This window comes from Nerophis ophidion, linkage group LG03 (assembly GCF_033978795.1).
Source record: "Nerophis ophidion isolate RoL-2023_Sa linkage group LG03, RoL_Noph_v1.0, whole genome shotgun sequence".
NCBI lineage: Eukaryota > Metazoa > Chordata > Actinopteri > Syngnathiformes > Syngnathidae > Nerophis > Nerophis ophidion.
In genome coordinates this window covers 12,773,047-12,799,703 of record NC_084613.1, presented here as the reverse complement: position 1 = coordinate 12,799,703, position 26,657 = coordinate 12,773,047, and the positions used below count along the sequence as shown (strand labels likewise).

At 40.3% G+C, this 26,657-nt stretch overlaps 2 protein-coding genes across 3 annotated transcripts in view; one reads left to right on the top strand and one right to left on the bottom strand.

Annotated features, from left to right (window-relative positions):
* camk1db (calcium/calmodulin-dependent protein kinase 1Db) overlaps positions 1-15,396 on the top strand; it is a 101,310-nt gene extending 85,914 nt beyond the window's left edge. The window contains exons 10-11 of the mRNA XM_061894277.1: positions 70-238; positions 4,847-15,396. Coding sequence (XP_061750261.1) covers positions 70-238; positions 4,847-4,971 — 294 coding nt within the window. The 3' untranslated portion in view covers positions 4,972-15,396. The remainder of the gene's footprint in view (positions 1-69; positions 239-4,846) is intronic.
* The window catches only part of ucmab (upper zone of growth plate and cartilage matrix associated b), a 35,666-nt gene extending 9,009 nt beyond the window's left edge, over positions 1-26,657 (bottom strand). Inside the window, exons 1-5 of one of the 2 annotated variants that reach the window (XM_061894279.1) lie at positions 23,622-26,657; positions 23,496-23,558; positions 23,339-23,434; positions 15,752-15,850; positions 15,562-15,665 (exon numbers count right to left, since the gene is read on the bottom strand). In XM_061894279.1, the coding sequence (XP_061750263.1) occupies positions 15,568-15,665; positions 15,752-15,850; positions 23,339-23,434; positions 23,496-23,558; positions 23,622-23,679 (414 nt within the window). In that variant the 5' untranslated portion in view covers positions 23,680-26,657 and the 3' untranslated portion in view covers positions 15,562-15,567. Of the gene's footprint in view, positions 1-14,579; positions 15,666-15,751; positions 15,851-23,338; positions 23,435-23,495; positions 23,559-23,621 lie in introns of those variants that run through there. The other variant, XM_061894278.1, reaches the window with a different exon arrangement.

Genomic DNA, 26,657 nt, shown 5'->3' with positions numbered 1-26,657 from the left:
TTTGAGCATGCTGTATCGGACTACTATGACCATATAGCGTGACCACGTTCTCTCTTCTGGGTCACCCAGCAAGCCTTCAACGCCACAGCCGTCATCCGCCACATGAGGCGCCTGCAGCTGGGCACCAGCTTCAACAGCAGCATCCACGGCGGCGGCGCCTCGGCCGCGTCCAACGCCGCCAGCCGAGCGCCGGCCAAAAGTCAGTCCGTGGACTGTGCGCCACTCGGCCTCGACAACTGTGAGTGCACCGTCACACGCTCACTATGAAAAGAACATTTAGTCTTTTTTTTTTTACAACTGATTTAATAAGATAGTGTGTGCAAAACCCAAAACCAGTGAAGTTTGCACGTTGTGTAAATGGTAAATAAAAACAGAATACAATGATTTGCAAATCCTTTTCAACTTATTTTTCAATTAAATAGACTGCAAAGACAAGATAGCCACGCTGTTGTAACACGTGGCCTAGCATCGTCTTGCTGAAATAAGCAGGGGCGTCCATGATAACGTTGTTTGGATGGCAACACATGTCGCTCCAAAACCTGTATGTACCTTTTCAGCATTAATGGTGCCTTCACAGATGTGTAAGTTACTCATGCCTTGGGCACTAATACACCCCCATACCATCACAGATTTTGGCTTTCAAACTTTGCACCTACAACAATCCGGATGGTTCTTTTCCTCTTTGGTCCAGACGACAAGACGTCCACAGTTTCCAAAAACAATTTCAAGTGTGGACTCGTCACACCACAGAACACTTTTCCATTTTGCATCAGCCCATCTTAGATGAGGTCGGGAAGCCAGGGAAGCTGGCAGAATTTCTGGGTGTTGTTGATAAATGGCTTTTGCGTTTGCAAAGTAGAGTTTTAACTTGCACTTACAGATGTAGCGTCCAACTGTAGTTACTGACCGTGGTTTTCTGAAGTGTTCCTGATCCCATGTGGTGATATCCTTTACACACTGATGTCACTTTTTGATGCCTTAGGGATCGAAAGTTCGTTATATCGTCGCTTACGTGCAGTGATTTCTCCAGATTCTCTGAACTTTTTGATGATATTACAGAACGTAGATGGTGAAATCCCTAAATTCCTTGCTATAGCTGGTTGAGAAATGTTGTTGTAAAACTGTTGGACCATTTGCTCAGGCATTTGTTGACAAAGTGGTGAACCTCGCCCCGTCCTTGTTTGTGAACGACTGAGCATTTCATGGAAGGTGCTTTTATACCCAATCCTGGCACCCACCTGTTCCCAATTACCCTGTTCACCTGTGGGATGTTCCAAATAAGTGTTTGATGAGCATTCCTTCAACTTTCTCAGTCTTTTTTGCCACTTGTGACAGCTTTTTTGCAACATCTAATTCCGAATGAGCTAATATTTGCAAAAAATAACCAATTTTGGCGGTTCGAGCATTAAGTATATGGTCTTTGTAGTCTATTTTATTGAATATAAGTTGAAAAGGATTTGCAAATCATTGTATTGTGTTTTTATTTACCATAAATGCAACGTGCAGACTTCACTGGTTTTGGGTTCAGATTACAGCTTAAACGTGTTTTAGTACAGTATGATCCACTAAGTCCTGATGGAGCATACGAACAATGGCACTCATTCATGTTTGCAGTCCCCTCCTCTGCTGTCGTGTTGCTCGGTCGCCATGGCGACGGCTCTGCGGCACGTCTACATTTATTGTGAATTTCAGTCCGCGCTACAGCGACTTCAGGGGCCGCTTCCGGTACACCAGAAGCAGGAATCCTACCCGTTTATTTCACGCGTGTCCTCGCCCCAGTAGGTCCTGTAAACGTGCGGATGAGTACGCAAGTGTAAAAAGAAGTTAACCCCCCCTTGTCCACGTGTTTGCTCACGTGTTACTTCCTTCTCCTGGAGTGTTGGCCAAAGAAAAAGTAATCATTTGTTTACCTATCGTGACGTCACGGTCCTTTATTGGCATAAGCACAAAGATCTACCCAAAAAAAATGTGCGCTAATCAATCCTTAAAAAAAGTACCGTAGAGCCCCGCTAAATCACAGTTCTCTTTTTTTTTTCCTGTTTTAAATTGTAAATCATAAACATTTTTACCAGTAACCTCAATAGAAAAAAAGATCTGCAGTGCGGAGCAACAAGTCATGCAGCCAAGAGTCCACCAGAGGGCGCTGTTTCACAATCAAGTTACTCAACATTTTTCCCGCAGGAAGAGGCCTTGACAAGTACTGTACAATACTGTCAACTTGTCATTGTTTCTTAATGTCTAAAATTGAGTTAAAAATGGTTTTAAAAACTTTGACAGGCAAATTACCGTATCTTCCGGACTATAAGGCATTTTATTTCTCAAAACTTGACAGTGCGCCTTATAATCCAATGTTTTGCTTACCAACCTCAAAGCTATTTTATTTGGTACATGGTGTAATGATAAGTGTGACCAGTAGATGGCAGTCAAACATAAGAGATACGTGTAGACTGCACTATGATGACAGTATGACTCAAGTAAACAACACCAACATGTATGTTCCATTAAAAAATATAGAACTCCAGAGTACTGGAGCCCGAATAGAAAACGCTCTATAGCCCGCAGACTTTTTTTGGGTTTTGGGAATCACTAATAAGCCAGACTTAAGTAAAATTTAAAGTTAAAGTACTAATGATTGTCACACACACACTAGGTGTGGTGAAATTTGTCCTTTGCATTTGACCCATCCCCTTGATCACCACCTGGGAGGTGAGGGGAGTAGTGGGCAGCAGCGGTGCCTCGCCCGGGAATCATTTATGGTGATTTTACCCCCAATTCCAACCCTTGATGCTAAGTGCCAAGCAGGGAGGCAATGGGTCTCATTTTTATAGTCTTTGGTATGACTCGGCCGGGATTTGGACTCACAACATACCAATCTCAGGGCGGACACTCTAACCACTTTGACTTTTCTTAAGCTGTATGCCATGATCTACAATATTAAAATAATAAAAGGCTTGCCATATTTCAGTTGATGTGTAATGAATCCAGAAAATAAAAGACTTTATCACAATATTCAAATTTTCTGAGACAGTCCTGTGTCTGTCTTTGAACTTAATGTTTCTGTGCATTGTCCCTTCAAATAAAGACTTAACTAATATCTACAGTGGACAAGTTAGATGTATTAATTCATTTTTTTGTATTGCAAAAACAAGCTTTTTAGAAACAACCAACACCCTTTTATGTGAGGGGCCGTTAGGGACATTATTCAGAATTACCTCTTACATACACTACTGAAAGGCTCTCACATAAACAACTGAAATGTTTTTCTCTCACACACACTACTGAAACACTCTTATACACATGACTGAAATGCTCTCACAAACACTACTGAAATGCTCTCACACACACTACTGAAACACGCTTATACACACAACTGAAATGCTCTCACATAAACCACTGAAACAGTCTTATACACACTACTGAAATGCTCTCACATACACTACTGAAACACTCTTATACACACAACTGAAATGCTCTCACATAAACCACTGAAACACTTTCATACACACTGCTGAAATGCTCTCACATACACTACTGAAACACTTTTATACACACTACTGAAATGCTCTCACATACACTACTGAAATGCTCTCACAAACACTACTGAAATGCTCTCACATACACCACTGAAATGTTCTCACATACACTACTGAAACATTCTTATACACACTACTGAAATGCTCTCGCATACACTACTGATACACTCTTATACACACTACTGAAATGCTCTCACATACACTACTGAAACACTCTTATACACACACAACTGAAATGCTCTCACATAAACCACTGAAACATTTATACACACTACTGAAATGTTCTCACATACACTACTGAAACACTCTTATACACACTACTGAAATGCTCTCACATACACTACTGAAACACTCTTATACACACTACTGAAATGCTCTCACATACACTACTGAAACACTTATACACAATACTGAAACACTCTTATATACACTCTTATACACACGACTGAAACGCTCTCACATACATTACTGAAACACTCTTATACACACTACTGAAATGCTCTCACATACACTACTGAAATGCTCTTAAATACACTACTGAAATGCTCTCACATACACTACTGAAATGCTCTCATACACACTACTGAAATGCTCTCACATACACTACTGAAATGCTCTCACATACAGCATTTCAGTAGTGTTTGTGAGAGCATTTCAGTAGTGTGTATAAGAGTGTTTCAGTAGTGTGTGTGAGAGAAAAACATTTCAGTTGTTTATGTGAGAGCCTTTCAGTAGTGTATGTAAGAGGTAATTCTGAATAATGTCCCTAACAGCCCCTCATATTAGTGTAATTGAGAGCATTTCAGTAGTGTATGTTGGATTGGCAACACTAAATTGGCCCTAGTGTGTGAATGTGAGTGTGAATGTTGTCTGTCTATCTGTGTTGGCCCTGCGATGAGGTGGCGACTTGTCCAGGGTGTACCCCGCCTTCCGCCCGATTGTAGCTGAGATAGGCGCCAGCGCCCCCCGCGACCCCAAAAGGGAATAAGCGGTAGAAAATGGATGTATGTATGGATGTTAGAGGTAATTCTGAAGAATGTCTCTTAACGGCCCCTCATATTAGTGTAATTGAGAGCATTTCAGTAGTGTATGTTAGAGGTAATTCTGAATAATGTCCCTAACGGCCCCTCATATTAGTGTAAATGAGAGGATTTCAGTAGTGTGTACAAGAGTGTTTCAGTAGTGTGTGTGAGAGAAAAACATTTCAGTTGTTTGTGTGAGAGCATTTCAGTAGTGTATGTAAGAGGTAATTCTGAATAATGTCCCTAACGGCCCCTCATACTTTTACCCCCCTTTTTCTGATTCTCCTACAGTTCCTCCAATCGCCCCCCTGCCCTCCGCCTTCAATCAGGACTCGGACCCGGCCCCCTCCGTCCTGGAGGAGCCGGCCATGCCGCGCCCCTCCACCGTCACGGTCATCCACACCGGGACTAAATGACGCCAGGTGCCGCGGGAGGTGAGCTGGGAGACCACGGAGCTTTAAAGACGCAGGCAAGTGGTTGCCCAGTTTCCCCATCCCGCTGCCTCCCGTCGGGGGGGGCCCCCTCTCGCTCGCCCCCTGCCGCCGTCCTTCAGACACGGACGGGAAAAAGAGGCGTGGAGACTACACCGAATGTTATTCCTGAAGCGGGGCGTTTTTAAAAGGGAAGTTTTTCATCCAAGCTGCTGTGGGCGTCGTCCAATCAGATGCTCCGATGTATGCCTTGCGTAAATAGCGGGAGTAATTGTCCGCCTGCCCCGCCCCCCCCGCCTGTCTTCTTTGCTCCCGAGGCCTATTTTGTGTGCGCTTTGCTGTTTAAAAGTGAAGCCAGACTTGGCCGAGGGGTCCGACCCCACTTTTGATTTCGCAAAAACTTCGAAGGTCCTCCTTGACCGCCAGACGAGTTCTCAGGGATGTGCTTGACGCCAACCGACCTGCGTATTACTCTTGACGTGCCAACGGGATGCCCTCTTTCTGTAAATCGGCCGTTGTCGTCGCTCCCGGCTGCTTCTCGCTGTAAGTCCTGCTGGATAACTTGTTTCCCTTTAAGTACTTTGACGTGGAGAACGTTTTTGAATGTCTGCAAAAGCAAAAAAAGAAAAAAAGAAAGCAAAAACAAAAGTGGCGCGATGAGTTGATTGTAGTCGTTTTGCTTTTGCGTTCACAGCGGCCCCGCTCCCTTTTGATGACATCGTCCTTGTTCAGGGTGCGTTCACATCTGTTTTAAAGTGTAACCTCTGCGTTTGCTCTCGCTCCACCTTGGTCAAACGCACTGATCCGGGTTTAAATGACAGCAGGAAGATGCAAAAGTGAGAAATAAGTTGGGAAGCCTTCTAAAAGTATATTTTAGCATCGCTTCATAACATTCATGCTGGTACCGTTAAATAAAGCAGAATAAAAAAAAACCAATTACCATTTCCAACTTGTATTAAAGCTGTCTTTGGTCACATGACGAAAATACCAGTATGAGCAAACTTTTAAACGAAACCCAATTGGGGAGTGTGAACGCAGCCCTAATGAGGACGCCCATGTTGACTTTAAAGGGGAACTGCACATGTTTATTTTTATTTTATTTCGCCGATCGTTCACAATCATTAGATGTTTTTGTAAATAAAAGTCCGTTTACAATGGAGTCAAGGGATAAAGCCCTCAAAATAAACATCCAAAAACCGGCGACTTAACACAATTTCATGAGCTCAATGTAGTGGCGTCGTCGATCACAGAGCGCTAACTGGCTTGGCCCGGTATATTGACGTCAGCTGGTGAGCTGCTTTCTCCCCTCTGGTCTCATGAAAGTTTAGTCTCAATAATGAGTGATGCATCACACCTGGATAGTAGAAGGATGAGGACATGATCCAACAAGTTGGGACACTTTGGCATCCAATTTAAGACCCGGAAAGATGCTTGATTCCACCACCATTTTGCGTCATTCTTCATTGAAACTTGAATATATGAACACCGTGGCAGTCGGCATCCTACTGACAGCAGACCTTGTACTGTGAGTGATATTTTCCTATGTTTTTTTTACTCAAGTCTGCATGAGTAATAATCAGTGGTGTTGAGGACAAAATCCAACAAGTTGGTCAACTTTGGCATCCAATTTAAACCCTTAAATGGCGAGAAAGACCCAAAAAGACGCTTGATTCCACCCCCGTTTTGGGTCATTCTTCATCGAAACGGGAATATATGAACGTCTTAGCAGTCGGCATCCTAATTACAGCAGACCCTGTACAGTAAGTGATGTTTTATTATGTCTTTTGGCTCTCAAGTCTGCAACTGATTTAAACCCTGAAATGGCGAGAAAGACCCAAGAAAGCACCTGATTCCACCCTTTTTTTTGTCATTCTTCATCGAAACGGGAATATATGAACATCTTAGCAGTCGGCATCCTAATTACAGCAGACCTTGTACAGTAAGTGATATTTTCTTATGGTTTTTTTTGCTCTCAAGTCTGCATCCAATTTAAACCCGGAAATGTCAGGAAAAACCCGAAAAAGCACTTGATTCCACCCTTTTTTTTTAGTCATTCGTCATCAAAATGAGAATATATAAACATACTAGCAGTCGGCATCATAATAACAGCAGACCTTTTACAGTAAGTGATGTTTAATTATAGTTGTTTGGCTCTCAAGTTTGCATCCAATTTAAACCCGGAAATGGCGAGAAAGACCCAAAAAAACACTTGATTCCACCCTTTTTTTGAGTCATTCTTCATCAAAACGAATATATACAAACATCCTAGCAGTCAGCATCCTAATTACAGCAGACCCTGTACAGTAAGTGATGTTTTATTATGTTGTTTTGCTCTCAAGTTTGCATCCAATTTAAACCCGGAAATGACAAGAAAGACCCAAAAAGACCCTTTATTCCACCCTTTTTTTGAGTCATTCTTCATCGAAAGGGGAATATATGAACATCCTAGCAGTCGGCATCACCATTACAGCAGACCCTGTACAGTAAGTTATATTTTCTTATGTTTTTTTGCTCTCAAGTCTGCATCCAATTTAAACCCGGAAATGGCAGGAAAGACCCGAAAAAGCACTTGATTGCACCCTTTTTTTTTGAGTCATTTTTCATCGAAACAGGAATATATGAACATCCTAGCAGTCGGCATCATAATAACAGCAGACCTTGTACAGTAAGTGATGTTTAATTATGTAGTTTGGCTCTCAAGTCTGCATCCAGTTTAAACCCGGAAATGGCGAGAAAGACCCGAAAAGACACTTTATTCCACCCTATTTTTGAGTCATTCTTCATCGAAACAGGAATATATGAACATCCTAGCAGTCGGCATCATAATAACAGCAGACCTTGTACAGTAAGTGATGTTTAATTATGTAGTTTGGCTCTCAAGTCTGCATCCAGTTTAAACCCGGAAATGGCGAGAAAGACCCAAAAAAACACTTGATTCCACCCTTTTTTTGAGTCATTCTTCATCAAAACGAATATATACAAACATCCTAGCAGTCAGCATCCTAATTACAACAGACCTTGTACAGTAAGTGATGTTTTATTATTTTTATTGGCTCTCAAGTCTGCATGAGTAATAATCAGTGATGTTGAGGACAAAATCCAACAAGTTGGGACACTTAGTCAACTTTGGCATCCAATTTAAACCCGGAAATGGCGAGAAAAACACGAAAAGACTCTTCATTCCACTCTTTTTTCAAGTCATTCTTCATCGAAACGGGAATATATGAACATCCTAGCAGTCGGCATCGTAATGACAGCAGACCTTGTACAGTTAGTAATGTTTTATTATGTTGTTTGGCTCTCAAGTTTGCATCCAATTTAAACCCGGAATTGGCGAGAAAGACCCAAAAAGACACTTTATTCCACCCTTTTTTTGAGTCATTCTTCATCGAAATGGGAATATATGAACATCCTAGCAGTCGGCATCCTAATGACAGCAGACCTTGTCCAGTAAGTGATGTTTTATAATGTCTTTTGGCTCTCAAGTTTGCAACTGATTTAAATCCGGAAATGTCAGGAAAGACCCGAAAAAGCACTTTATTCGACCCTTTTTTTGAGTCATTCGTCATCAAAATGGGAATATGTGAACATCCTAGCAGTCGGCATCCTAATGACAACAGACCTTGTACAGTAAGTGATGTTTTATTATGTTTTTTTACTCAAATCTGCATCCAATTTAAACCCGGAAATGGCAAGAAAGACCCAAAAGAGCACTTGATTCCACCTTTTTTTTGAGTCATTCTTCATCGAAACGGGAATATATGAACTTCTTAGCAGTCGGCATCCTAATTACAGCAGACCCTGTACAGTAAGTGATGTTTTATTGTGTCTTGTGGCTCTCAAGTCTCCAACTAATTTAAACCTGGAAGTGGCGAGAAAGACCCGAAAAGACACTTGATTCCACCCTTTTTATTTGTCATTCTTCATCGAAACGGGAATATATGAACATCTTAGCAGTCAGCATCCTAATTACAGCAGACCATGTACAGTAAGTGATATTTTCTTATGGTTTTTTTTTGCTCTCAAGTCTGCATCCAATTTAAACCCCGAAATGTCAGGAAAGACCCGAAAAAGCACTTGATTCCACCCTTTTTTTTGAGTCATTCGTTATCAAAATGGGAATATATAAACATACTAGGAGTCGGCATCATAATGACAGCAGACCTTGTACAGTAAGTGATGTTTTATTATGTTGTTTGGCTCTCAAGTATGCATCCAATTTAAACCCGGAAATGGCGAGAAAGACCCGAAAAGACACTTTATTCCACCCTTTTTTTGAGTCATTCTTCATCGAAAGGGGAATATATGAACATCCTAGCAGTCGGCATCACCATTACAGCAGACCTTGTACAGTAAGTGATATTTTCTTATGGTTTTTTTTGCTCTCAAGTCTGCATCCGATTTAAACCCGGAAATGGCAGGAAAGACCAGAAAAAGCACTTGATTCCACCCTTTTTTTTTGAGTCATTCTTCATCGAAACAGGAATATATGAACATTCTAGTAGTCGGCATCATAATGACAGCAGACCTTGCACAGTAAGTGATGTTTTATTATGTTGTTTGGCTCTCAAGTATGCATCCAATTTAAACCCGGAAATGGCGAGAAAAACCCAAAAAGACGCTTGATTCCACCCACTTTTTGAGTCATTCTTCATTTAAATGGGAATATATGAACATAGTGGCAGTTGGCATCCTACTGACAGCAGACATTGTACAGTAAGTGATGTTTTATTATGTCTTTTGGCTCTCAAGTCTGCAACTAATTTAAACTTGGAAATGGCGAGAAAGACCCGAAAAGGCACTTGATTCCACCTTTTTTTTTGAGTCATTTTTCATCGAAATGAAAATATACAAACATCTTGGCAGTCAGCATCCTAATGATAGCAGACCTTGCACAGTAAGTGATGTTTTATTATTTATTTTGCCTCTCAAGTCTGCAACTAATTTAAACTTGGAAATGGCGAGAAAGACCCGAAAAGGCACTTGATTCCACCCTTTTTTTGAGTCATTCTTCATCAAAATGTAAATATGTGAACATCCTAGCAGTCGGCATCCTAATGACAGCAGACTTTGTACAGTAAGTGATGTTTTATTATGTTTTTTGGCTCTCAAGTCTGCATGAGTGATAGTGAGTGATAGTGAGGACAAAATCCAACCAGTTGGTCAACTTTGGCATCCAATTAAAAACCCGGAAATGGCAAGAAAGACCCTGAAAGACGCTTTATTCCACCCCCTTTTTGAGTCATTCTTCATCAAAACAGAAAAATGTGAACATCCTAGCAGTCTGCATTATAATGACAGCAGAACTTGTACAGTAAGTGATGTTTTATTATGTCTTTTGGCTCTCAAGTCTGCATGAGTAATAGTGAGTGATAGTGAGGACAAAATCCAACCAGTTGGTCAACTTTGGCATCCAATTTAAACCCGGAAATGGCAAGAATGACCCGAAAAGATGCTTGATTCCACCCCTTTTTTGAGTCATTCTTCATCAAAACGGAAATATGTGAACATCCTAGCAGTCGCCATCCTAATGACAGCAGAACTTGTGCAGTAAGTGATATTTTATTATGTCTTTTGGCACTCAAGTGTGCATGAGTAATAATCAGTCATGTTGAGGACAAAATCCAACAAGTTGGTCAACTTTGGCATTAAATTTAAACCCGGAAATGGCAAGAAAGACCCTAAAAGACGCTTGATTCCACCCCCTTATTGAGTCATTCTTCATCAAAACGGAAATATGTGAACATCCTAGCAGTCGGCATCCTAATGACAGCAGACCTTGTGCAGTAAGTGATGTTTTATTATGTCTTTTGGCACTCAAGTCTGCATGAGTAATAATCAGTCATGTTGAGGACAAAATCCAACAAGTTGGTCAACTTTGGCATTAAATTTAAACCCGGAAATGGCAAGAAAGACCCTAAAAGATGCTTGATTCCACCCCCTTTTTGAGTCATTCTTCATTGAAACGGGAAAAAATAAACCTCCTAGCAGTCGGCATCCTAATGACCGCAGACTTTGTACAGTAAGTGATATTTTATTATGTTTTTTGGCTCTCAAGTCTGCATGAGTGATAGTGAGTGATAGTGAGGACAAAATCCAACCAGTTGGTCAACTTTGGCATCCAATTAAAAACCCGGAAATGGCAAGAAAGACCCTGAAAGACGCTTTATTCCACCCCCTTTTTGAGTCATTCTTCATCAAAACGGAAATATGTGAACATCCTAGCAGTCTGCATTATAATGACAGCAGACCTTGTACAGTAAGTGATGTTTTATTATGTCTTTTGGCTCTCAAGTCTGCATGAGTAATAGTGAGTGATAGTGAGGACAAAATCCAACCAGTTGGTCAACTTTGGCATCCAATTTAAACCCGGAAATGGCAAGAATGACCCGAAAAGATGCTTGATTCCACCCCTTTTTTGAGTCATTCTTCATCAAAACGGAAATATGTGAACATCCTAGCAGTCGTCATCCTAATGACAGCAGAACTTGTGCAGTAAGTGATGTTTTATTATGTCTTTTGGCACTCATCAAGTCTGTATGAGTAATAATCAGTGAGGTTGAGGACAAAATCCAACAAGTTGGTCAACTTTGGCATCAAATTTAAACCCGGAAATGGCAAGAATGACCCGAAAAGACGCTTGATTCCACCCACTTTTTGAGTCATTCTTCATTGAAACGGGAAAAAATAAACCTCCTAGAGGTCAGCATCCTAATGACAGCAGACCTTGTGCAGTAAGTGATGTTTCATTATGTCTTTTGGCACTCATCAAGTCTGCATGAGTAACAATCAGTGATGTTGAGGACAAAATCCAACAAGTTGGTCAACTTTGGCATCCAATTTATACCCGGAAATGGCAAGAATGACCCGAAAAGATGCTTGATTCCACCCCTTTTGTGAGTCATTCTTCATCAAAACGGAAATATGTGAACATCCTAGCAGTCGGCATCCTAATGACAGCAGACCTTGTGCAGTAAGTGATGTTTTATTATGTCTTTTGGCACTCAAGTCTGCATGAGTAATAATCAGTCATGTTGAGGACAAAATCCAACAAGTTGGTGAACTTTGGCATCAAATTTAAACCCGGAAATGGCAAGAAAGACCCTAAAGGACGCTTGATTCCACCCCCTTTTTGAGTCATTCTTCATTGAAACGGGATAAAATAAACATCCTAGCAGTCAGCATCCTATTGACAGCAGACCTTGTGCAGTAAGTGATGTTTTACTATGTATTTTGGCTCTCAAGTCTGCATGAGTAATAGTGAGTGATATTGAGGACAAAATCCAACAAGTTGCTCAACTTTGGCATCCAATTTAAACCCGGAAATGGCAAGAAAAACCCTAAAAGACGCTTTATTCCAACCCCTTTTTGAGTCATTCTTCATCAAAATGGAAATATGTGAACATCCTAGCAGTCGGCATCCTAATGACAGCAGGCCTTGTACAGTAAGTGATGTTTTATATTGTCTTTTGGCTCTCAAGTCTGCATGAGTAATAGTGAGTGATAGCGAGGACAAAATCCAACAAGTTGGTCAACTTTGGCATCCAATTTAAACCCGGAAATGGCAAGAAAGACCCTAAAAGACGCTTCATTCCGCCCCCTTTTTGAGTCATTCATCATCGAAACGGAAATATGTGAACATCCTAGCAGTCTGCATCATAATGACAGCAGACTTTGTACAGTAAGTGATGTTTTATTATGTCTTTTGGCTCTCAAGTCTGGATTAGTAATAGTGAGTGATAGTGAGGACAAAATCCAACAAGTTGCTCAACTTTGGCATCAAATTTAAACCCGGAAATGGCAAGAAAGACCCTAAAAGACGCTTGATTCCACCCCCTTTTTGAGTCATTCTTCATCAAAACGGAAATATGTGAACATCCTAGCAGTCGGCATCCTAATGAGAGCAGACCTTGTGCAGTAAATGATGTTTTATTATGTCTTTTGGCACTCATCAAGTCTGCATGAGTAACAATCAGTGATGTTGAGGACAAAATCCAACAAATTGGTCAACTTTGGCATTAAATTTAAACCCGGAAATGGCAAGAAAGACCCTAAAAGACGCTTGATTCCACCCCCTTTTTGAGTCATTCTTCATCAAAACGGAAATATGTGAAAATCCTAGCAGTCGGCATCCTAATGACAGCAGACCTTGTACAGTAAGTGATGTTTTATATTGTCTTTTGGCTCTCAAGTCTGCATGAGTAATAGTGAGTGATAGTGAGGAGAAAATCCAACAAGTTGGTCAACTTTGAAACTTTGACATCCAATTCAAACCCGGAAATGGCAAGGATGACCCGAAAATACGCTTGATTCCACCCCCTTTTTGAGTCATTCTTCATCAAAACAGAAATATGTGAACATCCTAGCAGTCGGCATTATAATGACAGCAGACCTTGTACAGTATGAGATGTTTTATTATGTCTTTTGGCACTCATCAAGTCTGCATGAGTAATAATCAGTGATGTTGAGGACAAAATCCAACAAGTTGATCGACTTTGGCATCAAATTTAAACCTGGAAATGGCAAGAATGACCCTAAAAGACACTTGATTCCACCCCCTTTTTGAGTCATTCTTCATTGAAACGGGAAAAAATAAACATCCTAGCAGTCAGCATCCTAATGACAGCAGACCTTGTGCAGTAAGTGATGTTTTATTTTGTCTCTTTGCACTCATCAAGTCTGCATGAGTAACAATCAGTGATGTTGAGGACAAAATCCAACAAGTTGGTCAACTTTGGCATTAAATTTAAACCCGGAAATGGCAAGAAAGACCCTGAAAGATGCTTGATTCCACCCCCTTTTTGAGTCATTCTTCATCAAAACGGAAATATGTGAACATCCTAGCAGTCGGCATCCTGATGACAGCAGACATTGTACAGTAAGTGATGTTTTCTTATGTCTATTGGCTCTCAAGTCTGCATGAGTAATAATCAGTGATGTTGAGGACAAAATCCAACAAGTTGGTCAACTTTGAAACTTTGACATCCAATTCAAACCCGGAAATGGCAAGGATGACCCGAAAATACGCTTGATTCCACCCCCTTTTTGAGTCATTCTTCATTGAAACGGGAAAAAATAAACATCCTAGCAGTCAGCATCCTAAGGACAGCAGACCTTGTGCAGTCAGTGATGTTTTATTATGTCTTTTGGCACTCATCAAGTCTGCATGAGTAACAATCAGTGATGTTGAGGACAAAATCCAACAAGTTGGTCAACTTTGGCATCTAATTTAAACCCGGAAATGGCAAGAAAGACCCTAAAAGACGCTTGATTCCACCCCCTTTTATAGTCATTCTTCATCAAAACGGAAATATGTGAACATCCTAGCAGTCGGCATCCTAATGACAGCAGACCTTGTACAGTATGAGATGTTTTATTATGTCTTTTGGCACTCATCAAGTCTGCATGAGTAATAATCAGTCATGTTGAGGACAAAATCCAAAAAGTTGGTCAACTTTGGCATCCAATTTAAACCCGGAAATGGCAAGAAAGACCCTAAAAGATGCTTGATTCCACCCCCTTTTTGAGTCATTCTTCATCAAAACGGAAATATGTGAACATCCTAGCAGTCGGCATCCTAATGACAGCAGACCTTGTACAGTAAGTGATGTTTTATTATGTCTTTTGGCACTCATCAAGTCTGCATGAGTAACAATCAGTGATGTTGAGGACAAAATCCAACAAGTTGGTCAACTTTGGCATCAAATTTAAACCCGGAAATGGCAAGAATGACCCAAAAAGACGCTTGATTTCGCCCCCTTTTTGAGTCATTCTTCATCAAAACGGAAATATGTGAACATCGTAGCAGTCGGCATCTTAATGACAGCAGACCTTGTACAGTAAGTGATGTTTTATTATGTCTTTTGGCTCTCAAGTCTGCATGAGTAACAATCAGTGATGTTGTCGAAGGGGAAAGTGAACGTTTTGTACGCTGTATGCTTAAAACGAGCAAAATGTGGTAAATAGTGCCTGTAATTATGAATGTTGGTACATTACAAATATACTTACAGCGTGTACATAAAACCTCGGTGGAGGTGTTTGGGTGTTTTTTTCTGCGTTTTTTTCGGCAGACTCTCATAGGCTCCATTGTAAGCGGACTTTTGATTGCGAATGATGGGCAAAATCCCCCTCGCCCCCCCAAAACAAAAGTGCAGTTCACCTTAACTTTTTGTAATTTATGGTGAGTAAATAAATCAACTGAGCCTCAGTTTGCTGTAAATACAAAACCGAAACGTTTACTGCAGTCTGGAATGTTTCTTTTCTCAATGTTTGTCGTCCTCCCCTCACAAAGCACCAAAATATAAATATATATATGTATATATATATATGGAAGAAACTGTGAAGTCCCCAGATGCATGTGTTGCATGTCGATGCAAAAATGTCGTGTATTAAAAAACAAAACAAGTCTTACTCTAGCGTGTCGTTGCATCTTTGAGACAAACTTCAAAGGGTTAACATAAGCATCTTTGAGTCAAACTTCAAAGGGTTAACATAAGCATCTTTGAGCCAAACTTCAAAGGGTTAACATAAGCATCTTTGAGCCAAACTTCAAAGGGTTAACATAAGCACGCTCACGCCATTTTAGTTGGTCTGACGGTTGTACTCGTAAGGGGGATGCATGCCATCGTAGTGGAACTCCCTCCACTGCTCCGTGCTCTCTCGGGTCCTCTCGCTCTGTTCTGGAAGACCGGCGGAAACCCCCCCCCCCCGTCAGACTTGGGGAAGGGACAAGAAAAAAACCCAAACACACCCGGGCGGGACTCACCGTTGTCCTCCTCTTCAGCGTAGCTCTCAAACTCGTTCCTCTTCTCCTCGTGGAACTCCCTCCTGCGCTCGTCGGCGGCCTGGATCTGCCGCTGCTCGGCTGCAAAAGTATTGGGACACCTTGGATCGCATTTTTAAAAGTTGGAACAGTCTTTTTGGACGACTGTTTGGATGAGTCGACCGCCACCCTGACCTCAAACAACTCTGGAATGCATCGATATGAAGATTGATTGACAATTGATACCATAGATCTGGGGTCGGCAACCCAAAATGTTGAAAGAGCCATATTGGACCAAAAATACAAAAAAATCCGCCCGGAGCCGCGAAACATTAAAGGGGAACATTATCCCAATTTCAGAAGGGTTAAAACCAATAGAAATCAGTTCCCAGTGGCTTATTTTATTATTTGAAGTTGTTTTCAAAATTTCACCCATCCCGGAATATCCCTTAAAAAAGCTTTAAAGTGCCCTGGTTTTCGCTATCTGTGAAGCCATCGTCCATTTACAGCGATGCCAATACGGATAGCACAGCAAGATATAGCGACATTAGCTCGGATTCAGACCCAGATTTCAGCGGCTTAAGCGATTCAACAGATTACGCATGTATTGAAACGGATGGTTGGAGTATGGAGGCAGATAGCGAAAACGAAATTGAAGAAGAAACTGAAGCCATTGACGCTATTCGGCCATCTTTGCCTTAGCATCGCCGGTAAAATGTGCAGACCAACGATCGGAAGTTTTGCATCTTGTGACACTGGATCAACTTAAATCCGTCGATTGGTAAGTGTTTGTTTGGAATTAAATGTGGGTGGAGGGAAAGGCTGGATGTAAATATAGCTACAAATGTACATACAGCTAGCCTAAATAGCATGTTAGCATCGATTAGCTGGCAGTCACGCCGCGACCAAATATGTCTGATTAGCACATAAGTCAATAACATCAACAAATCTCACCTTTGTGATTTCGTTGAGTTTATCGTTGGAAATGCATCTGCGGGTTATCTATACATCTCTGTGCCATGTCTGTCTTAGCATCGCCGGTAAAATGTGCAGACACTCCGGCACATTCGATGGGGATCTGGCGGCAGATTTCTTTTACTTTATCGTTGGAAATGCCTCTGCTTTGAGTGTCGCAGGATATCCACACAATTTTGCCATCTCTGTAGTAGCGTAGCTTTCGTCGGTAAAGTGTGCGGAACAAACGACTGACCATTTCGTCGGCTTTCCCAACACCCTCGTATTTTGAACAAATTTCGTCCAATTTCCTGCCACTTTTGCATCTTCGGGCCGGTGGTGCAACTTGAATCCCTCCCTGTTAGTGTTGTTACACCCTCCGACAACACAAAAACCCTCCAAAAACAATTCCAAAAACTCCTTTCCACTTTGGATCCATCCATCTTAGTTGAGCTTGGCCCCAGAAAACTTTATGTTGTGCAAATATTAGCTCATTTGGAATTTGATGCCTGCAACAGGTTTCCAAAAAAGCTGGCACAAGTGGCAAAAAAGACTGAGAAAGTTGAGGAATGCTCATCCATCCATTTTCTACCGCTTATTCCCTTTCGGGGTCGCGGGGGGCGCTGGCGCCTATCTCAGCTACAATCGGGCGGAAGGCAGGGTACACCCTGGACAAGTCGCCACCTCATCAAACACTTATTTGGAACATCCCACAAGGTGAACAGGCTAACTGGGAACAGGTGGGTGCCATGATTGGGTATAAAAGCAGATTCCGGGAAATGCTGAGTCATTCACAAAAAAGGACGGGGCGAGGGTTACCACTTTGTCAACAAATGCGTGAGCAAATTGTTTTAGAACAACATTTCTCAACCAGCTATTGCAAGGAATTTAGGGATTTCACCATCCACGGTCTGTAATATCATCAAAAAGTCCAGAGAATCTGGAGAAATCACTGCACGTAAGCGATGATATTATAGTCCTTGGATCCCTCAGGCGGTACTGCATCAGAAAGCAACATCAGTGTGTAAAGGATATCACCACATGGGGACTTCAGAAAACCACTGTCAGTAACTACAGTTGGTCGGGACATCTGTATGTGCAAGTTAAAACACTACTATGCAAAGCGAAAGCTATTTATCAACAACACCCAGAAACAGTGCCGGCTTCGCTGGGCCCGAGCTCAACTAAGATCGACCGGTGCAAAGTGGAAAAGTGTTCTGTGGTCTGACGAGTACATATTTTAATTTGTTTTTGGAAACCGTGGATGTCGTGTCCTCTGGACCAACGAGGGAAAAAAACATCCGGGTTGTTCCAGGCACAAAGTTGAAAAGCCAGCATCTGTGATGGTATGTGGGTGTATTAGTTCCTAAGACTTGGGTAACTTACACATCTGTGAAGGCACCATTAATGCTGAAAGGCACATACAGGTTTTGAAGCAACATATGTTGCCATCCAAGCAATGTCATCATGGACGCCCCTGCTTATTTTGGAACATTAAATATCTTGTCTTTGCAGTCTTTTCAATTGAATATAAGTTGAAAAGAATTTGCAACTCATTGTATTCTGTTTTTATTTACCATTTACACAACGTGCCAACTTCCTTTTGGTTGTGGGTTTTGTAATTGATTTCAAATCGATATCAGGGACCGTATCATTGATACCACAAATTATTGGAAATCAATGATCCCAGATGTATGCCAGATACCATTGATTACACTATTTCCATGGGTCGATACCGGACAGATACGAATAGGTTGTAAGTGATCAGGTGACATGCGAGACCCAGGTCATGACCTCTGACCTTAAGTTGTGGGTCAGGTTTGTCTGCGGTCTTGTTGGCTCGGTTGCCAGAGGCTGGAATTGTAACCTTTTGACCTTTCACCAAGTCTTTTATTTTGGTTTCACTTCCTGTCTGGGTTTGTATATAATACAGAGTCTGCTTCCTGTCCTCACTTTTAAGGTTGTTGCTTTTTTTTTTTTTTTTTCTTCATTTGCGCCTTTCAAACCTCTTCAGCGTGAGAACGTTGCCGTCGTCACTCGCTCGCTCTTTTCACTTTCGGGGAGAGAGAGAGAGAGAAAAAAAACGTTCTAGCACCTTCCTGCCGCACAAAGCACACACGCCTCCTATCGCTTGGGAACGTCAAACATCCAAGATTGTGTGAAGTCTCACAGCGGGGAATCCTCACTCCCGTGTGTGTGTGTGTGTGTGTGTGTGTGTGTGTGTGTGTGTGTGTGTCGGGACTCCGGGTCGTCCCTTGGGTCCTGCTGTGTAAACCTGGCAACGTGTCGTCGTAAATATCTCACATAGAAGTATTAGGTCCATGTTTTGGCCCCCTTGCTCCTGATTTTTGTGTTGTTTTTTTTATTCCTTCCGGCATTTTGCAGGATTGTGTTAAAAAGTACGACGTTTCAGTCCGTTTTTTTTTGTTTTTTTTAACGCGTGAAAGTAAATATAGAGGATCTTTGACGAGAGAGTTTTTGCGTTAGGTAATTAACAGCAGAACACTTGTCGCATAGAGGATCTTTGACTCGTGTTTTTTTACAGTAGGGTGCTTGTGCCATGTGGAGGTTCTTTGAATAACTTTTTTTCCAGTTTTTTTTTTATAAACAGCAAAGTGCCTGTCGTATAGATGATCTTTAATTTTTTTTTACAGTAGATCCATAAAAACAACAGGGTGCTCTTGCCGTGTGGAGGATCTTTGAATAACTTTTTTTTTCCAGTTTTTTTTTTATAAACAGCAAAGTGCCTATCGTATAGAGGATCTTTGATTTTTTTTGCAGTAGGTCCATAAAAACAGCAGGGTGCTCCTGCCGTGTGAAGGATCTTTGAATATCTTTTTTTTCCACAGTTTTTTTTAAAAACAGCAAAGTGTCTGTCGTATAGATTATCTTTAATTATTTTTTTTACAGTAGATGCATAAAAACAACAGGGTGCTCCTGCCGCATGGAGGATCTTTGAATAACTTTTTTTCCAGTTTTTTTTATAAACAGCAAAGTGCCTACCGTATAGAGGATCTTTGATTTTTTTTTTTTTTTTGCAGTAGGTCCATAAAAACAGCAGGTGGGTCCTGCGCTATGAAGGATCTTTGAATAAATTTTTGTTTTCCACAGTTTTTTTTATAAACAGCAAAATGCCTGTAGTATAGAGGATCTTTGATTTTTTTTTTTTTTTTTTGTGCAGTAGGTCCATAAAAACAGCAGGGTTTTCCTGCCCTATGAAGGATATTTGAATAACTTTTTTTTTCCACAGTTTTTTTAATAAAAAGCAAAGTGCCTGTCGTATAGGGGATCTTTGATTTTTTTTTTTTGCATTAGGTCCATAAAATCAGCAGGGTGCTCCTGCCGTGTGGAGGATCTTTGAATAACTTTTTTTCCACAGTTTTTTTTACAAACAGCAAAGTGTCTGTCGTATAGAGGATCTCTGATTTTTTTTGCGGTAGGTCTATAAAAACAGCAAGGTGCTCCTACCCCATGAAGAATCTTTGAATAACTTTTTTTTCCCACAGTTTTTTTTTTATAAACAACAAAGTGCCTGTAGTATAGAGGATCTTTGATTTTTTTTTTTTTTTTGCAGTAGATCCATAAAAACAGCAGTGTGCTCCTGTGCTATTTAGGATCTTTGAATAACTTTTTTTTCCACAGTTTTTTTTATAAACAGCAAAGTGCCTGTAGTATAAAGAATCTTTGATTTTTTTTTTTTTTTTTTTTGCAGTAAATCCATAAAAACAGCAGGGTGCTCCTGTGCTATTAAGGATATTTGAATAACTTTTTTTTTTTACAGTTTTTTTTATAAACAGCAAATTACCTGTAATATAGAGGATCTTTGATTTTTTTGTGCGGTAGGTCCATAAAAACAGCAGGGTGATCCTGCCCTATGAAGGATCTTTGAATAACTTTTTTGTCCACAGTTTTTTTTATAAACAGCAAAGTGCCTGTAGTATAGAGGATCTTCGATTTTTTTTTTTTTTTTTTTGCAGTAGCTCCATAAAAACAGCAGGGTGCTCCTGCCGTGTGGAGGATCTTTGAATAACTTTTTTTCCACAGTTTTTTTTACAAACAGCAAAGTGTCTGTCGTATAGAGGTTCTCCAATTTTTTTTTTGCAGTAGGTCCATAAAAACAGCAAGGTGCTCCTGTCCTATGAAGGATCTTTGAATAACTTTTTTTTCCCATAGTTTTTTTTTAAACAGCAAAGTGCCTGTAGTATAGAGGATCTTTGATTTTTTTTTTTTTGCTGTAGATCCATAAAAACAGCAGGGTGCTCCTGCCATGTGGATGATCTTTCTAATAACTTTTTCCCACGTTTTTTTTTATAAACAGCAAAGTGCCTGTCGTATAGAGGATCTTTGATTTATTTTGCAGTAGGTCCATAAAACAGCAGGGTGCTCCTGCTGTATGAAGGATCTTTGAATAACTTATTTTTTTCCACAGTTTTTTTTAAACAGCGGAGTGACTGTCGTATAGAAGATCTTCGATTAGTGTTTTTTTGCAGTAGGTCCATAAAAACAGCAGGGTGCTACTGCTGTATGGAGGATCTTTGATTAACCTTTTAATCTTTTTTTTTCCACAGTAGTTTTTTTTTTTTAACAGCAGAGTACCTGTCATGTAGAGGATCTTCGATTAGGGTTTTTTTTTTTTTTTTTTTTGCAGTAGGGTGCTTCTGTCAAATGGAGAATCTTTGAATAACTTTTTTTTTTCTACAGTAGTTTTTTTTATAAACAGCAGAGTGCCTGTCGTATAGAGGATCTTCGATTGGTGTTTTTTTGCAGTAGGTCCATAAAAGCTGCGAGATGGTCCTGCCGTATAATCAAAGGATCTTTGATTAACTTTTTTTTTTATTTAAACAGCAGAGTGCTTGTCATATAGAGGATCTTCAATTAGTGTTTTCGATTATGAGGTCCAAAAAAACAACAGGGTGCTCCTCTCATATGAAGGATCTTTGAATAACTCCCCCCCCCCCCCCCCCACTGTAGTTTACTTTATAAACAGCAGAGTGCCTGTCGTATAGAGGTCATTTTTTGTTTTTGTTTTTGCAGTAGGTCCATAAAAATGCACAAGGACCAAGACCAATTAGTACTAAAATTATTATAATTATTTTACTTTAAATACTTAATAACAAAATTAAGAAAAACTACCCCAAAAAAACAAAACAGTAAAAATATTTCTAAAATATATTTCAAACAATTAAAAAATTGATAAGGTTTTTTTCTGTGGCCTTGGCATTATTGCTGGAATATTTACTGAAATTAATTAAATTTAAATCCATACACTATAAAAAAAAAAAAAAAATATTTGGACAGTTGTGATGGTGAAGTCTGCCTCACTTGATAAATGTTATTTATGTACACATACATACATACATATATATATATATATATATATATATATATATATACACATATATATATACACTCATTTACATATATACACATTTATATAGACACATATATACAGTACTTATGTATATATATATGTATATATATACAGTAAATATATGTATATACAGTACATAAACATATATATATATATACACACACATACATATATACACATACATCAATTTACATATATACACACATACTGTACATATATATGTACGTTTATGTTTATATATATATATATATATATATATACACACACACATACATACATGTATACACATATATATTTACATATATATATACATACATATATACATACATACCTATGTGTGTATTTCTATATATATATATGTGTATGTATATATATATATATATATATATATATATATATATATATATATATATACATATCTATATATACATACACACACTTTAGGTCATGAAGAAACACAGAGGCTACATCATCCCTACAAGCCTGTTTTGCAGGTTTCCCTGCTCGTCAGGGGATTTTTTTATTATTAAAAAATGTTTTTAAAAATCCCCGTTTTTTAAAAACATTTTTTTTATTATTAAAAAATGTTTTTAAAAATCCCCTGAAGAGCAGGGAAACCTGCAAAACAGGCTTGTAGGGATGATTTAGCCTCTGTGTTTCTTCAGGACCTAAAGTGTGTGTATGTATGTATATATATATATATATATATAATATATATATATATATTATTATTATATATAATATATATATATATATATATATATATATATATATATATATATATATATATATATATATATATATATAGCTGACCCCGAAAGGGAATAAGCGGTAGAAAATGGATGGATGGATGGATGGATATATACACTTTAGGTCCTGAAGAAACACAGAGGCTACATCATCCCTACAAGCCTGTTTTGCAGGTTTCCCTGCTCTTCAGGGGATTTTTAAAAACATTTTTTAATAAGGGGATTTTTTTTATTATTAAAAAATGTTTTTAAAAATCCCCTGAAGAGCAGGGGAACCTGCAAAACAGGCTTGTAGGGATGATATAGCCTCTGTGTTTTTTCCTGACCTAACGTATATACCCCTCTACTCCGGCATTGAGCACTGTATAACGGATAAACCACAGAAACCTCGACTATATATGTATATGTATATGTATATATACAGTATAATTATTTGTTGTCATCTAACTAAAGCATGTTGAATGAAGGCCTGTGTTCCATCATGGCCGCTGTGGGAGCAGGAACACAAGAACTCACCACTCAGCTCGTCGGGCGACTTCACCGCCCGTCTGCTGCGCCGCCTGAAGAAGTCCGAGGCGTCGGCCTCCTTCATGAACACCTTCCTCAGCGGACCTGCGGCGGGGACGAAGGTCAACTCACAAACACCCGAGCCAAAGAACTTTCCACGCCTCACCCGGCGGCTCCTCGGCGGCGTCCTGGCCGCTAAGCACGGCCGCCGAGTCGGCCTGAGGAGAGACTGAAGCACACGGCAGGTTGAGACAGGTTCAGGGGGGAGGACGAATCTGAGAGGGAGACTCACAGGAGAGAGCCAGGAGCCCCGTGAGGAGCACCAAGGAGGTCCTGCAGGTCCAACACATGTCGGCCTCTCATCTACTGCACACTGATGGGAGCAGGAGGGGGAGTCGCTGCTTGAGAGCGGGTCAAAGACAGGGGGGGGGGGTTGCAGGGATGGTTGTCAGAAGACAGGAGCCATCACTCGGACACCGTAATGAAGGTGACTTTTAACACTACCTGCTTGCACAAGCTCAGAGATCCTGTACAAGGAAGACTCCCTGGTCATGTATAGAGGATCTTTGACCAGAGACTTTTTTTGCAGATGGTCATTAATAGCAGCGCGCACCTGTTGTATAGAGGATCTTTGACGAGAGACCTTTTTTGCAGATGGTCATTTATAACACGTTGCTCCTGTATATTGAGGATCTTTGAGCAGAGACTTTTTTGGCAGGTGGTCAATAATAGCAGAGCGCTCCTGTTGTATAGAGGATCTTTGATGGGAGACTTTTTTGCAGGTGGCCATTAATAGCAGAACGCTCCTGTTGTATAGAGGATCTTTGATGGGAGACTTTTTTTTTGCAGCTGGTCATTAATAACACGTTGCTCCTGTGAATTGAGGATCTTTGACCAGAGACTTTTTTTGCAGATGGTCATTAATAGCAGAGCGCTCTTGTTGTATAGAGGATCTTTGACGGGAGACTTTTTTGCAGGTGGTCAATAATAGCAGAGCGCTCCTTATGTATAGAGGATCTTTGATGGGAGACTTTTTTTGCAGGTGGTCATTTATAACACGTTGCTCCTGTATATTGAGGATCTTTGAGCAGAGACTTTTTTGGCAGGTGGTCAATAATAGCAGAGCGCTCCTGTTGTATAGAGGATCTTTGATGGGAGACTTTTTCTGCATATGGTCATTAATAGCAGAGCGCTCCTGTTGTATAGAGGATCTTTGATGAGAGACTTTTTTTTTGCAGCTGGTCATTAATAACACGTTGCTCCTGTGAATTGGGGATCTTTGACCAGAGACTTTTTTTGCAGATGGTCATTAATAGCAGAGCGCTCTTGTTGTATAGAGGATCTTTGACGGGAGACTTTTTTGCAGGTGGTCAATAATAGCAGAGCGCTCCTGTTGTATAGAGGATCTTTGACGGGAGACTTTTTTTTGCAGATGGTCATTAATAGCAGAGCGCTCCTTATGTATAGAGGATCTTTGATGGGAGACTTTTTTTGCAGGTGGTCATTAATAGCGGAGCGCTCCTTATGTATAGAGGATCTTTGATGGGAGACTTTTTTGCAGGTGGTCATTAATAACAGAACGCTCCTGTTGTATAGAGGATCTTTGACGGGAGACTTTTTTTTGCAGATGGTCATTAATAGCAGCGCGCTCTTATTGTATAGGGGATCTTTGATGGGAGACTTTTTTTGCAGATGGTCATTAATAGCAGAGCGCTCCTGTTGTATAGAGGATCTTTGACGGGAGACTTTTTTTGCAGATGGTCCTTAATAGCAGAGTGCTCCTGTGTATTGAGGATCTTTGACCAGAGACTTTTTTTGCAGATGGTCATTAATAGCAGAGCGCTCCTGTTGTATAGAGGATCTTTGACGAGAGACTTTTTTTGCAGATGGTCATTAATAGCAGAGTGCTCCTGTGTATTGAGGATCTTTGACCAGAGACTTTTTTTGCAGATGGTCATTAATAGCAGAGCGCTCCTGTTGTATAGAGGATCTTTGACGGGAGACTTTTTTTGCAGATGGTCATTAATAGCAGAGTGCTCCTGTTGTATAGAGGATCTTTGACCAGAGACTTTTTTTGCAGATGGTCATTAATAGCAGAGTGCTCCTGTTGTATAGAGGATCTTTGACGGGAGACTTTTTTTGCAGATGGTCATTAATAGCAGAGTGCTCCTGTTGTATAGAGGATCTTTGACCAGAGACTTTTTTTGCAGATGGTCATTAATAGCAGAGTGCTCCTGTGTATTGAGGATCTTTGACCAGAGACTTTTTTTGCAGATGGTCATTAATAGCAGAGCGCTCCTGTTGTATAGAGGATCTTTGACGAGAGACTTTTTTTGCAGATGGTCATTAATAGCAGAGTGCTCCTGTTGTATAGAGGATCTTTGACGAGAGACTTTTTTTGCAGATGGTCATTAATAGCAGAGCGCTCCTGTTGTATAGAGGATCTTTGACGAGAGACTTTTTTTGCAGATGGTCATTAATAGCAGAGTGCTCCTGTGAATTGAGGATCTTTGACCAGAGACTTTTTTTGCAGATGGTCATTAATAGCAGAGCGCTCCTGTTGTATAGAGGATCTTTGACGGGAGACTTTTTTTGCAGATGGTCATTAATAACACGTTGCTCCTGTGTGTAGAGGATCTTTGATGGGAGACTTTTTTTTGCAGATGGTCATTAATAGCAGAGCGCTCCTGTTGTATAGAGGATCTTTGATGGGAGACTTTTTTGCAGATGGTAATTAATAGCAGGTTGCTCCTGTTGTGTAGAGGATCTTTGACGGGATAATGTTTTTTTGCAGATGGTCAATAATAGCAGCGCGCTCTTATTGTATAGAGGATCTTTGACGGGAGACTTTTTTGCAGATGGTCATTAATAGCAGAGCGCTCCTGTTGTATAGAGGATCTTCGACGGGAGACTTTTTTTTACAGATAGTCATTAATAGCAGAGCACTCCTTTTGTATAGAGGATCTTTGATGGGAGAATTTTTTTTGCAGATGGTTATTAATAGCAGAGCGCTCCTGTTGTATAGAGGATCTTTGCATAGTGTTTTTGCAGGAGGTCCATAACACAGGGTGCTCCTGTTGTATGGAGGATCTTTGACTAATTTTGTTTTGTTTTTTTCCACAGTTTTGTTAAACAGCAGAGTGCCTGTCGTATAGAGGATCTTTGCTGATTTTCAGTATCCATCCATCCATTTCCTAGCGCTTATTCCCTTCAGGGTCGCTGGAGCCTATCTCAGCTACAATCGGGCGGAAGGCGGCGTACACCCTGGACAAGTCGCCATGATTTTCAGTATCTATTACCAAAACTTGAGTCAAAGATCCTCTATAAA